General features: G+C 44.3%; 1 protein-coding gene across 3 annotated transcripts in view; it reads right to left on the reverse strand.

The window, feature by feature from the left end:
* PEX1 (peroxisomal biogenesis factor 1) overlaps window positions 1–14,963 on the reverse strand; it is a 793,672-nt gene that overhangs the window by 332,770 nt on the left and 445,939 nt on the right. For all 3 annotated transcript variants that reach the window (XM_086941864.1, XM_086941865.1, XM_086941863.1), the window contains exon 16: window positions 5,226–5,360. In XM_086941864.1, coding sequence (XP_086797990.1) covers window positions 5,226–5,360 — 135 coding nt within the window. The remainder of the gene's footprint in view (window positions 1–5,225; window positions 5,361–14,963) is intronic.

Here is a 14,963-nt window from a genome sequence, read left to right on the forward strand (position 1 = left end):
ATGCTGGCAGGCCACTGAAGGATTCCGGTCGGACCCCGTTGAGCCAGGAAGCCCAGAGCGACGTCTCCCAGCTTCACTCTTCTCGGGGTGGAACCTCCTCCCTGGACGTGGCCCTGCCCACAGGCGAGGTCGGATCTCATCAGTAGAGATCCCTTGATGCTGCTTCCGCGGTGGCTGCTGGGCAACTGGGTCTCCGGGGTGGTCGCATACTGCACTCTTCCTTACGGAGGGGGAGGTGGGTGGGGGGGAGGTGGTGGGTGGAGGAAACACATCCCTGATGTCAGCGCGCTTGTAAGGCTCCACCCTCCCTTGCCGGTCACAACTCCTGGTGGAGGGCAGTAGGCAGAGCTGCTCTCTTGGCGCCCTCAGGAAAGAGAGACACAGAAATTCCTGCAAGGCAGCGCTCAGTAAAAGGAGCAATTAGCAATGCTCCCATGTGCTTCACAACTAGAGTTCCCAAAGCGCTCTACACACACCGTTTGCAGGCAGAAATCGCTTCTGCCAGGTTTCCTTCTTTTTGGGCAACAAGAAGAATATAAAGTGCTCAGCCTGTCTCCCACAAGGCAGAGCTGGGCACAGGCAGGCCAGCGCGCAGGGCCTCCCAGCAGAGGACAGCCCCTCCAACCACCTAGCAGGCAGTAGCTGAGTCCCACGGCGGTTGCTCCTGGCACACTGCAGTCCACGCAGTGTTTCAGTTCCAAGTAAACTAAAAAAGCATGGGGTCACAGCCCCAATTTATTTATTTATTTATTTATTTTTACTATTTATAAAGCGCTGCATATACCCGTGGGCGTCTTGGCGCTGATAAACCAGTTATTTGAGACGAACTGTGAGCGATGGAAATGATCATTGAGTGAACAGCCAAGTTTTCAAAAGTTTACGGAATTGAAGAAGAGTGGGACTTTGCCTGATGTAAAGAGGCAGGGTGTTCCAGAGCTTGGGGGCGGCCACCAGAAAACGCCGGTCGCCCCAGGTGACAGTTTTAGTGCGGGGAATGACCAGTTGATTGAGGGTAGCCGATCGTAAGGCTCTGGTGGGTTTGTGTTGGTGTAATTGATCTTTTAAGAAGTGAGGTCCTTGATTGTTAACTGCTTTAAACACAATACAGAGGGATTTGAAGTGGATTCTTTTTCGCACAGTGAGCCAGTGAAAATCCTTTATGTTATTGGAAATAGATTCAAACTTTGTTTTGCCAGAGAGCAGACGTGCTGCCGCGTTTTGAATAGTCTGCAGTTTGGTAATTACTCTGGTTTGAGCGTTGAGGAAAAGACCATTACAATAGTCCAGGGATGAGAGGACAAGAGAGGTGACCAGTGTCTTGATGGCTGAATCAGGAAGAAAAGGGCGTATTTTCCTGATCATCTTTAGTTTCAGGTGTGCTGTGGACACCGTTTTGTTGGCATGGTCCATGAAATTTAGACCATCGTCGAAGATTACTCCAAGGTTCCTGACCTTGGCAGTAGGGGTAGGAGGGGTACCGAAGGTCTCTGGCCACCAACTTGATGGCCAGGCTGGCAGGAGTGGTCCGAAAATGAGGACCTCGGTTTTTTCGGAATTTAATTTTAGGCAGATGGTAGCCATCCATTCTCCTATATCTAAGAGCCCTTTCTTGAATTTTTCGGCCACTTGATCTCCATCCCCTTTGATTGCCAACACTAGTTGGGTGTCATCGGCGTATGAGGTTAGGCTCATCCCGTGTGCTTTGATGGTTTTAGCAAGGTCCGACACGTAGATATTAAAAAGTGTCGGACTCAGGGATGAGCCTTGAGGTACGCCACATGGAGCAGAGAGTTGGGCCGATTGAAAGGGTCCTAGGATGACAGCCTGCGTTCTTTTGGCAAGGAAGGACGCAATTAAGTCTTTGGCAGTGTGGCCGATGCCAAATCCCTCGACGCGGTCGACCAAGATGGTATGGTCGACCGTGTCGAAGGCCGCTGATAAGTCCAGCAAAACCAGAATGGCTGTGCCTCCTTGGTCCCTGATTACCCTGATGTCATCGGCAGCCTTAATCAGAGCTGTCTCTGTCCCATGGTATTTCCTGAATCCAAACTGCGTGTTGTCCAGGAGATATTTATAGTCCACAAAGTTTTGTGCTGGCACAGGACTCGGAGCCCAGTCCAAACCAGTTCTGGGGGGCACTTAAAAATATCTTTACAGTGCACAACACTCCCCATTATAAGTGTGAGATCTGGCCCCAGACACAACACAAGGCGTCGGAACCATCATTGTGGAAGGCAGGCACAACACTATTTAGGTACAGATGCTACTCCTCCCACCACTCCAAATGCAGACCAGTCCTATTCAGCCTAGCGCTGACTCATCAAGACTCTGGAGCCACTGCACCTCCCCAGCCCCTGTCACTTCAAGGCCAGACAGTCAATACGCAACAGGCAGGCACTAGGACACATAGCACACAGAAATGCCTACTTCTAAAAGTGGCATTTCTAAAATAGTGATAATAAATCAGTGAACACCAATATGCAGCATTTATCACCACTATTTCAAACATATCAAACTTGATCACGCTACCCCTCTCATGTCAGGAATTACCACTGAAGCACATATCAGGGAATACCTAATGCATCCCTATGAGAGGGCAGCCTCACAGCAGTGAGAAACCAAATAGGCTATTTGTCACTAGCAGGACATGCCACACAGTTAAGGCACATGTCCTTCCTTTTACCTACACCGCACCCTGCCCATCGGGCTAGCTAGGGCTTACCTTACGGGGACTGATATGTAGTAAAAGGGGAGTCAAAGAGGTGGCAACCACTTTATGTGCCACGACACAGTGGCAGTAACCAGTGTCTGCAGCCCCTGCAGTGGCAGAGGTCTAAGGCAGGTTTGAAAGGCTACTTTGGTGGGTGGCGCAAGCAGCGCTGCAAGCCAAATGGGATACCACAGTACAAGGGACTGACAGGTAAATTAAATATGTCAAACAGGATTAGATCAATCTTACCAAGTTTACCATAGAGAGCACATTCACTTTAGCATCGAGCAGCAGTGATAAAGTGCCCATAGACCTAAAACCACCAACAACAGGTCAGAAAAAATACAGGAGGAAGGCAAAAAGTTCCGGGATGACCCTGCAAAAAGGGCCAAGTCCAACCTGGTGTATGACGGACTGAAGTAGGCAAAAATAGTGGGGTTTGCTACGGAGTTGATGGAGGTATAGGTAGAGATTTGGCTGGTATACAGACTGGTGTGATAGCAGGAGGAAAATGCTCCCTACAATCGGAAAGCATAAATTGTAAATCTGTAACCAGTGAGGAAGGCAGGCATACCATTTCCTTCTGATATTGTGGATGATATTTCTCCTGAGGAGCGCAATAACCTTGACCCTTATATTTTTCCTCCTCATAATCTTCCTCTTTGCATTTGACATGTAATTCTGAAGAGCTGTGAGCATACCCAAAAGGACCTTCATCCTCAGGATCATCCTCCTCTAATAGCTAGGATGGAAGCAGTGGTGACACCTTACTGGGAGAAGAGTAACCAGGGATCAAATGCCTTTTTTCTCCCCTGTTTTTGCAGCTTTGTCTAATGGATCGTCAAGGGCGTCGTCATCGAGGATATAAATAATGACAGCGAAACCATGGTGTCCTTCGACAGACCAGACGTCTTCAAAGTTGTCGTGGTGGAAGTTGGCAATATAGGCAGAGGAAGTGCCATCATCCATGGTGGAATAGTGTCTTTGGGCGTTGACGGATTAAGCAGAAGGGTCATCGATGAGGATGTCGTTGAGGAAGTCGCTGCAGGCAGAGACCATGTGGATACAGGGTTAGCAGCATTTACTGTCGGCCACGCTGTAGATTTCTCCGTTGACGACAATGGTCTCATTGACGGTGAGTCTCATCTGCGATTTGTCAGCAGGTGGAACCGAAGGTTTCTTGGAGGAATGGTACACCTGAGGGGGTGCTGTAGGTAGCTCCGACTTTGTTTTTTATGGTCTTTTAGGGGAAGTATCCCTTTATTTCTTCCCCTTGAGCTCTGTTTTAAGATGTAGAAGGGCTGCGCCTGTAAGGCCCATGAGTGTTCTTGGAACTCAAGAGAAGAGTGAGAACAAGGAGACATCCTGGAGAATGATGAAGATTCCTCCTCACTGTCGTCACTAGACGTGTGACTACTTCTTTGCCTTAAGTTTCTGAAGCCATATGAACAGCCGACCCTCATGGTCTTAAGGTTTTATTAGAAAAGTTACGACATACCTTAGACTCTTAAGCCTTATTACCTGGATAAAGGCAATAAATGCAGTAAATGCAGTCCTTATGAGGGTCATCTGTATTGAGCTTCTTCTTAAACAAGTAGCACAGGGTCTGAGCAGGCTTTTTATCGGACATGGCAAAGTCAGAATATAGGTCAAATAATACAGACCTAATATGAATCAAAACGTAATCTGTAAGTTTTCTGAAGCAATAAAAGGGTTTTGAAGCCTAGGAACACTGTAGAACAAGATAACTGAGCAGGGCTCAGTGGAGACTACCTAGCACGAAGTGCAGTAAAAAATCTGAGGTACTGGAGCTTCTCACCGGAGTGTTCTAGACTAGGGTAGGGTAATCTGATTAGTTGAAACCTATGTTTGGTCTCTTTTTTTTAAACAATGACTATGGTATGTTGCAGATTTAAGAGGGACTGGGCCTTTCTAGCCTATTTTCAATTTTGCATTGCTATTAGAATATACTGTGGGACTCCCATCTTGATGACAGGAATGATTCAAGCATTTGTATCAATAGCAGTTCCAATACTGGAGTAATATTAAGAACCTATACTAACAACTATAAGAATAGTAAAGTCGACAACAGCAGCCACATACTTTTACACAAATGTTGCACCCAAATTGGTGCAAGGTCATGTAACTGAAATATCAATTACTGCCATCCAAAACAATATGAGACATATTGACTTTAAAGAAATAACGTCTCCATTAACTGTTCTGGGATTGAAACCCGCAACCTTCTGGCTACACTCAAACATTTACACACAACAAATTATTATATGTAATGGCTTTCTTACAATTAACAAAAGATCCACTTAGCTTTACATGAGCAAGATGTGACTGACTGGAAATTGGACATACAACAAATCAAACAAGGAAAGATAGACTTTTAGGACAGTTTGAATTTGGAAACCTACAGCAAGATCTTCAATTGTCCTTAATGTGACTTTTCGTAAATCTATACACATTTGAGCAGAGCATTAATACACATCAAAACTAAGTGTCTTACCTTTATATTAATAAAATTCATTCCACTTTCTCGGGCGGCTACACCTGCCAAGAGTGTCTTTCCAGTTCCAGGTGCCCCATACAGCAGCACACCTGATCGTTGTCTAATTGGCAGGTTGGCAAACAACTCTGGATACTAAAATAGAAATGGAAACACTAGTCATGTTAACCTGTTCAGATACTGATCGAAAAGAAAAAGATCACAATGCTTTAGAAAAAACAGTTGTTTGATTTAAAACAATATACAACCATACAGAAAATGAAGGTTTTGTCTTCCACTGAAGAACAGATAAATCTCCCATGTTCCCACCTATCTGTGGTGCCAGTGACTCGTGCTTATGACTGGCTGAAGGGGGCAGCAGTTAAGGGCTGTGATGCTGGCATCTGAATGCCCTTTAGGAGAGATGTGAGGACTGTTGTATGTGGGCTGACAGTCCAGAATCTGGTTCCAGTGCTCCGACAGCTAAAGATGCAAAGGTTTCATGAGCGACATGCCATGGTGGAGAGGATTTGACTGAGAAGCAGTGATGGAAAAGGGTCCTCTCTGAAGAAGGGCCACGCTGTCCAAAGGCAAATCTCTGGAAAACACAGGTGCCACAGAGTGATCGGAAGAGCAGGTGACTTTCCATATCAGCAGTAGGTAACGTACCAAAGCTAAGGCTCTGGTAAAAAAAAACCTTGGGGCTGCACAGAGGTTAAATGTGAGATGTTTGCAAAGGTAATACCAGTTTCCTATATTAAGCTTAAAGAGTGGCCTGTGGGACTGCCAAACAGGGACAACAAAGTCTGAATACTGCAGTTCCAAAAACCACAGTTGGTGTTAGAGAGGAACATGAAACTTTGCATCTTGTACTTCCACGGACAACACTCAGTGCCCGACAGGCACATAGAAGTACTGAAGTTCCACAGAGCACTGTCTGGGTTAGACAGGGACATAAAAATACCAATCCTGCAGTTCCAGACAGGGACATAAAAGTACAAATCCTGCAGTTCCAGGCAGAAACATGAAAGTTCAAATCCTGAAGGACCAGACTGAGACATGAAAGTACAAATACTGCAGTTCCAGACAGGGACATGGAAGAAAACATCCTGCAGTACCAAATTTGACAGGTCAGGTTCAGTCAGGGACATGAAAGTACCAATCCTGCAGTTCCTCAGAGCAATGCCTGTCATGGTTTCAGCGGTACAAAAGGGGGTGGTGATAGAGGGAGCATCTGAATCAATCAAACACTCACACCCAGTCAAAAGATCTGGGTTTAATCCATCACCGTTCTTTAGCCCACTCTGCCACCTCAGTTCAGACATGGCTATATGCAAATCAGTCTGACCCTGTGCCTCATGGGAACTGCCAAGCCATATCTTCCCTGGACCGGAAACAAGCTACCGAGGACCGGTTTCTGACATTCCAGCCGTCTTCAGCCCGGCTTGCTTGAATCCAGTGACAAAGTGAGCAAGGGACTCATGTCTGAGCATACCCTGCCACACTTATGGCAGCCAAAAGCGGTACAAAAGGGGTTGGTGATGGACGGACCATCTGAATCAATCAAACACTCACACCCAGTCAAAAGATCTGGGTGTAATCCATCACCGTTCTTTAGCCCACTCTGCCACCCCAGTTCAGACATGGCTATATGCAAATCAGTCTGACCCTGTGCCTCATGGGAACAGTCCAGCCCGAACTACCAAGCCATGTCTTCCCTGGACCGGAAACAAGCTACCGAGGACCGGTTTCTGGCATTCCAGCCGTCTTCAGCCCGGCTTGCTTGAATCCAGTGGCAAAGTGAGCAAGGGACTCATGTCTGAGCATAACCTGCCACACTTATGGCGGCCAAAAGCGGTACAAAAGGGGGTGGTGATGGACGGAGCAGCTGAATCAATCAAACACTCACACCCAGTCAAAAGATCTAGGTTTAATCCATCACCGTTCTTAAGCCCACTCTGCCACCCCAGTTCAGACATGGCTATATGCAAATCAGTCTGACCCTGTGTCTCATGGGAACAGTCCAGCCCGAACTGCCAAGCCATGTCTTCCCTGGACCGGAAACATGCTACAGAGAACCGGTTTCTGGCATTCCAACCGTCTTCAGCCCGGCTTGCTTGAATCCAGTGGCAAAGTGAGCAAGAGACTCACGTCTGAGCATACCCTGCCACACTTATGGTGGCAGTAAGGGGGTGGTGATGGACGGAGCATCTGAATCAATCAAACACTCACACCCAGTCAAAAGATCTGGGTTTAATCCATCACCGTTCTTTAGCCCACTCTGCCACCCCAGCTCAGACATGGCTATATGCAAATCAGTCTGACCCTGTGTCTCATGGGAACAGTCCAGCCCGAACTGCCAAGCCATGTCTTCCCTGGACCGGAAACATGCTACAGAGGACCGGTTTCTGGCATTCCAACCGTCTTCAGCCCGGCTTGCTTGAATCCAGTGGCAAAGTGAGCAAGGGACTCACGTCTGAGCATACCCTGCTACACTTATGGTGGCAGAAAGGGGGTGGTGATGGACGGAGCATCTGAATCAATCAAACACTCACACCCAGTCAAAAGATCTGGGTTTAATCCATCACCGTTCTTTAGCCCACTCTGCCACCCCAGTTCAGACATGGCTATATGCAAATCAGTCTGACCCTGTGCCTCATGGGAACAGTCCAGCCCGAACTGCCAAGCCATGAAACTTTGAATCTTGCAATTCCACGGACCACACTCAGTGCCAGACAGGCACATAGAAGTACAAATACTGAAGTTCCACAGAGCACTGTCTGGGTTAGACAGGGACATAAAAATACCAATCCTGCAGTTCCAGACAGGGACATAAAAGTACAAATCCCACAGTTCCACACAGCACCGTTCTGGTTTAGATAGGGACATGAAAGTACAAATCCTGCAGTTCCAGGCAGAAACATGAAAGTTCAAATCCTGAAGGACCAGACTGAGACATGAAAGTACAAATAGTGCAGTTCCAGACAGGGACATGAAAGAAAACATCCTGCAGTACCAAATTTGACAGGTCAGTTTCAGTCAGGGACATGAAAGTACCAATTCTGCAGTTCCTCAGAGCAATGCCTGTCATGGTTTCAGAGCACTGTGACAATCTTCTTTTTCAACTTCTGGAGGGGGTGACATAAAGAGGTAGGCATTTTTTATATTTTGGTACTTTTTTGTTTTTATTCCCGAACTAAACATGCTAATTCTCAAGCACATAAAAGTGCCTACTCGACCGAGAAACAGTTAGGTGAAACCCCTTTCGTCTGCTCCACAACAAACATGTCTCTGCTTGACGATAGTGTTTAGTTAGAGGGACAGAAGGAAGAGAATGAAATACATCATAGTCCGTCACAATCTCTTTATTTAAGTTAGATTTATTTTATTAGCATTATAGTAGTGTTATAAAAAGGAAGGAAAACGGGCTGAACAAATAAAACCCTTTTCAGACAAAATAGAGGAATCAACTTTATATAGAGTATGCATAATAACCCTGTGTCACGTTTTAGGCCCTTGTTAGGAGAACTGCATCTCCCAGAGTGCCTGGTGATTAGTCTGTTGTTTGTGTTTATTGTTCGTCTTATCTGTTTGCTATATCTTTCTTTCACCCCTTGCTTCCGGTGCTTGTCACTTGTGAGCCTATCTGCCCTGAACTCGAGCGCTTGGTTAGCCTTACGGGGCTCATGGAGATTTCCTAGTGAAGTTTTATTTGCTCGAAGTAAGCAGAGACCGAGCATAGCCGTGTGCTAGACTTTTCCGCTTCACGGCTTGTTACGCCCTTTGACCTCGGAGAGCCGCGCTGCTCGCGCTGAGAGCTGGAGAGCCGCGCTGCTCGCGCTGAGAGAAGGAGACCGCTGTTTGCTCTGAAAAGGGAAGACGCGAAGAAGACGCCAGCTGCCTTCAAGTAACGTGAGCACTGTGTGGCATAATTTACTGACATAGTGAAGGGACGCCGATTGCACCCGTGCCTCCTCCCTGCATATTGAAAAGAGCTGGGCGCCTTGATTAGTGTTCATTTCTGAAGCACCGTGACTCTATTTTTTCCAGCCCGCCCCCTTGTTTTAGGCTGGATATTGTTTGGTGCAATTGGAGCTAGTTACGCGACCCCCAGCATAATTCCCTTGTGGATTTGGGAAAGGCATGAACTAGTATATATTTACTTGCCAAGGAGAAGTGGAACAAGCTTCTTGACATTGAAGAGACATTGAGAGAGCACATTAGCTTCCTAGATGTGCATTTGAAACTAAGATTATTGCTTTCTCTCTGGAGCGGTGGCTCTTTCGAACTTTGATTACTTTTCTTTTCTTTTTCTCTGGATATTTTCTTCTTGGATGTTTGTGGCAGCCTAGATAAGTGAGTACTTACCTTTTCTGTATACCTCTAATGCTTTTTGGTTCTAAGAAAGGGGAGGGGGTTAGTATTGACAAGTGTCTTCTTGTGTATTCATGCAGACTCAGCATGCAGACTTGAAAAAGGACATCTAACCTGCCTTCGCCTGCTGTAGATGATTTCTGGCTGCCAGCCTATTATATTTTATTTCTCCATTTTTTCCCTTCCCTGGGGGAGGTCAACCTAGAAGCGTGTTATATGTATGACGCGCCTGGGGGGCCGCTTCTAGGGAGGGAGGAATTAAGCTACGACATCGCTCCTGCTGCATCTGACTTTTAAGGTTAGTCATCCTGCCTAGTTTGTGACAACCTGCTACCCTTTCTAGTTTGGTAGTGCTTATTACCAGTTTGGTGGTGATCAGTCTGTTGGTGTAGCACTTACCCCCACCTTCATTCCCCCTGCATCTGGAGGTATTCAGGGACACCAAATGCCCCAAAACAGTGAGAAGAAAAAAATACATTCAGGGCCAGTGAATAGGAGAGATGGGTTAACCAAGAATCTGAAATTTAGGGGGATGAAGAGACTGGTATGAGAGCGCCAGGTCAGGGGCAGTGATAATAAAGTTGGTCCACACTGGCTCTTATCGTAAGGGCAGGAGTCATCCAATCAATTTTTTTATGCAGTTGTCTTCAAATGAGTTTTTCTTCAGTTTGCAAAATGCATCAGCTAACTTTCATCTTTTAATTCAATTTCCCTCTACAACAGATTTACCTCACATATCGTTTGTGATATCAGGTGTGGATTTTGAGGGCCGGGCGATGCTCAAGTGGCTGGGTTCTCCTGGTGCAGGTCGTTAAGAGTTTGTTTTGCTGTGCAGAATCTAATAACTCTCGGACACTCTGTGCATTCCAGAATAAGTATCTTTTTTAGTTGAAAGTGATACTTGTACAGGTATGAGTACTTTTGCTTATGTACCTCTGGTTGCAACTTCATTCCTCAAGTGTTATAGCTGTCTTCTTCCTTCCTTCCATGGCCCAGGATGAATCTGGAAAGCGGTATATTGGCTTCCATTTATTTGTATTCTGCTATTAAGTTGGGTCATGACCAGGATTTTGTGCCTCAGGTCTCCCTCTTTCATAACCCTAATTGGGGAACCCCCAGTTGGGAACCTGCTCCCTCCTTCAAGGACACCCATTTAGTGTCCTCAGGTGCTAGCAAGTGAGAATACTCTCTATGTCCACCTTCTTGGAGAGTCCAAGTAGTCATGAGAATAGAAACCCTCTGTAGCCACCATCCTCCTTTTTTTCAGGGACTCAAATAAGCCCTCAAGTTCAAGACTCTTAATGAGTTTTCCATTAGTTCTAATCTCTTGTCAAAATGTCGCATATGGCCTTAGCTTACCTTCATCCCATTCTCTGCCCTGGTTTTGTCAGATCGAATTTGTCTGACCAACTCTGCCTCAAAGTCTCTAGCTGTGCAACCCTTCAGGGCAGACAGTTTCTTTCAACGTATCAAACTACGTTTTCAGCATAGAGGTATTTTCTTGATCCTCTACTGCATTTCCATCAGCCCTCATTTCTGAAGTGAATAGTCCAGTGCGAATATAGTGAGCAAAATGTTCATGAAAAATGGGAGGCACACTCGTAATTAAACACAGGAGCGTTGAGTACATAGAAAAAGGTTTTCTTTATTTCGGCAGGGCTTCAGAACAGTCAGTGCCAAGGTTGGCGCAAAAGAATCTTCGGACCGTCAGATAGATAAATAAATAACTCTGATCAACACAATGATAATATGTACAACAGCTTCAGATTTAGCATTTTTCATGAACATTTTGACCAAAGTTGCACCTTGGGACGACAGGTGTGGGAAGTGTGTCGCACCAATTTTTTGAATATTTTGGTACTTGTGCTTTGGTTGTGCTAGACCCTGGTCGGTCGTTCTGTCCGTTTGCTTCTAAGCGAATATAATGAGCAAAAGTTCTTTAGAAGCTCCCTTATAACATCTGCAGGCAGTGGGCTTATCTATCTGGACCTTTTAGGGTTGGACATCTTCATTTAACATCAATGTTATTAAATTCAAGTGAACAGTGTCTATGTTTCTCCTCGTTAAACAACCCTTTTAAATGGCCCTTCCTTCATGGTTTACTATTATCCGTCATCTTGCCCCATCAGAATTGTTTTGAGCTCACCGAAACGAAAATTGTGAAGCCTCTCCCATGTGTCTGTCAATCCAGGGGCTTCAGTTCCTAACCATCATGTACCATTGGACCTCATTCTTCGCCTGGGCAGTTGTCAAACTGCGGTTCTCCTGCATGGTGAGGAATCATCTCCTTGTTGCCGAGAGCCCTGTATCACTTGGGGTGGCAAATTTGTTTTTTTCATTTCTGACAGGGTATCTTTTTCGGATTTAACAGTTCCCACAGACTTATTGCAAACTCATATCACCACTTCACTCTCATTTCTCATACCATGAAACTGTAGGCTGTCTCTCAAACTAAACCCAACTTCAAAAAGCTTCAAAAACATAAGTGATTATTGGCTATTGTCCTGGCCACAACCTTATAACCTCTTTTAGCAATACTGTACAAATCACCCTCAAAATGTTGCCCTTTTTAGGACTTGCACAGCAACCTCTTCAGGTATAGTGTTCAATTGACATTACAAAATATCCTGTATAGTATTTTGTAAGTAATTTCTTGATGAATTATAGAAATATCCCTTCATCTAACAATCGATTATACTTCAGTTTAGGTTTTCAACGACAGAAAAAGCACCTAGTAACCCCCTGAAGAGTCACACACCTCTCAGCTATGCCGATCTCATGGTTCAGTCACTATATCACATCTTAGAGCAGTAGAACAAACCTCCACTGCACATCTCATACGTTTCACACTTCTGATTGTTGTGCTTTATTCTTCATTGATTATCTGGGTATCTAAGTCATTGCATCAGTTGCATATAGCCACACCGTCAGCAACGTTTGTTTTAACAGCCTTAGCCCATTCATAATGAAGAATACAAAAAAGTGAAGAGTGTATGCTTAAATTAATCTCAGACACTGGTAATTACTCCGATCACATACCAGTCCATTGTGTTTTTGCCCACCATGACACTTCAGAATAGACCCATCCATATAAATTCAGCCTTGGTCCTTCTCAAATAGCAACAATCTAGCCCGAAACCAGTCTTCGGTTGTTTGTAATGCGGGTCAGAGAGGACCTGGCTAGGCCATTCAACCTGGTTATTCCTGCAGTAGCAGGACGAAGGCTGATTTGCATATGAATTGGTTTAATTTGAGAGGGGATGCGGCCAGAGTAATTACCTGTGGCTGAAATCATTTCAATAATTCCATTTATCCAATTTTCTTGTATTCTTTACTACATTCTTAAAGCAGAATGATCAAGTTCTTTTCAGGAAATAGTTTGGCATTTTCATAATTAGGGCTTTTCTTGTGATTGCACAAATATTAATAAAGTGATGGATTAATTTTGACAGTGGATCTGCTATTGCTGCTGGAAGATACTAAATGTGTAAGACTGGTTAAAAGGATATGTATTTCAGCTAAACCTTGAATCCACTTCGGTTAGAAGGTGATAAGAGCTTAACAAAATGATTTTCTATATGGGGCGATCATATAACTGGGAGATAAACACTGTGTGCTTGATTAATGACAATCTAACCAAGAAAATGTAAGGAAGGAACAGATGACAAGTGCTCTCAGGATGCGAATACTACAATTTTAGGCAGATCATGAAAGGCATTTTTACAGAGACAGAGTTTGGCATTGAGAAATATTAGTAGCAATCTCTGACCAAAAAAACCTAAAAGGTAGCCAATGCAGATGAAACTCCAGGGAATCCATTAGCCATACAGCTCTATGGTTCGTTCAGTGGTATTCCTAGGTGTCAAACATCCATGTGACATAGGAAACAATAAATATATTGCTAACATTAAAACTAGTTAAGTACCCATGGCGCTTCAATAGTTACAGGTCTATCCCACTACATAACTTATCAGAAACGGTTTTTAAAAAGTTTTACTGGACAGCTGAAAGGAGTGACTTGTAGTCAAAATCACTAAGATCGGACAGGGTTTGTAATCAAAAGAGCTCAAATGGATGAAACCGATACTCTGTTGCATTTATTGGGCGCACTAATTTATACCTAGGAAAGCAGTGAAAGTAAGTCCGCAATGGTCAGTTTAGTATCCCTGAAAACTATTAAATCCGGATATAAAATGATTAAGGCTTTGTGTTCCATGAAATTCGACTAGTAAGGTCCGTGACTGGTAAACACTGCATTAAAAAGGAAATACCGAACAAATGAATTTAATGTGACCTGGTATTATGAACAATGAGGTGGGAAAAGGGGCCCATGATGACTAACCGTCTCTTTCGTATAAATTAACTACATAGTTCCACTGAGTCGTTTCTGGAGAGATGGTGAACTAAGTCCTTTCTTTATTACTCTACATGTATGAATCTCAGGAGGCTGACACGTCTTTGGTTCTCTCCATAAGCGAAGTGAGTAACCTTAAATTTATATGAGTTTCACTACTCACGGTGATGTCAGAGACTCTCAATAGCCTGCAGAACTTTTCTAAGTAATCGGACCTCCTAGTGCTTTGTTGCTTCATTTACTAAAAACAAAGGTTGCATGTATCTTATATATCTAAATACAAAAAGCACAGAGATAAACTCTTGACAGCTAGACAAATACATCATGTCTTCTCTAGTGCAGAATGAATTAAATTTGGTTTATCAGGTGGTTCCTAGATTCATAAATTTAGAAAAACTGCCATAATTCATATAGCCAAAAACACTAACTAGTCCTAACTAGATATATGTCAAACAATATATTCACATAAGAGCGTAGTCATATGGCCACCCTAAGAGAATTATTCTAACAAAGAGTTTGAATTTGGATGCAGTATGGCACTTAGGAAAGCAAGGTTCTAACTCTAATATCCCGTAATGCGACCAGGGTACGTATGTCATCACAGCGCAAACCTATGATTTGCTATCAATAAGGTAAGCTAACCGGTTTAAGAAAGATATTCAGTTAAACCCAAACATCACTTCAGCTGTAATGCTTGCTTGCAAAATTTCTCAAACTATACTCTCCATCACATCACAAACCTCTTTGGAATAGGAATAACCACAATCGGGTCCTCGAGAATGTAAAAAAAAATGTAAAAAGCCAAAGTATCACCAAATCTGCTGAAGCCTCCACAAACCTGCAGATACATGCTTAGGCGCCTAGAAAAGTGATGAAGAATCTTAAAAAGAATAACTACGCTTATCATCCAGTTCATCCTTCCTAATTACAGGGTCTGCGGCCCCCATTCGGCCCCAAAAATATTTTCTCTTTCCTCCTGCCCACAGAAGAGGCCTTATCCTGCCCCTCTCCTTCTCTAAGAGACAGATATA

This window comes from Lissotriton vulgaris, chromosome 10 (genome assembly GCF_964263255.1).
Source record: "Lissotriton vulgaris chromosome 10, aLisVul1.2, whole genome shotgun sequence".
In the NCBI taxonomy this organism is placed as follows: Eukaryota; Metazoa; Chordata; class Amphibia; order Caudata; family Salamandridae; genus Lissotriton; species Lissotriton vulgaris.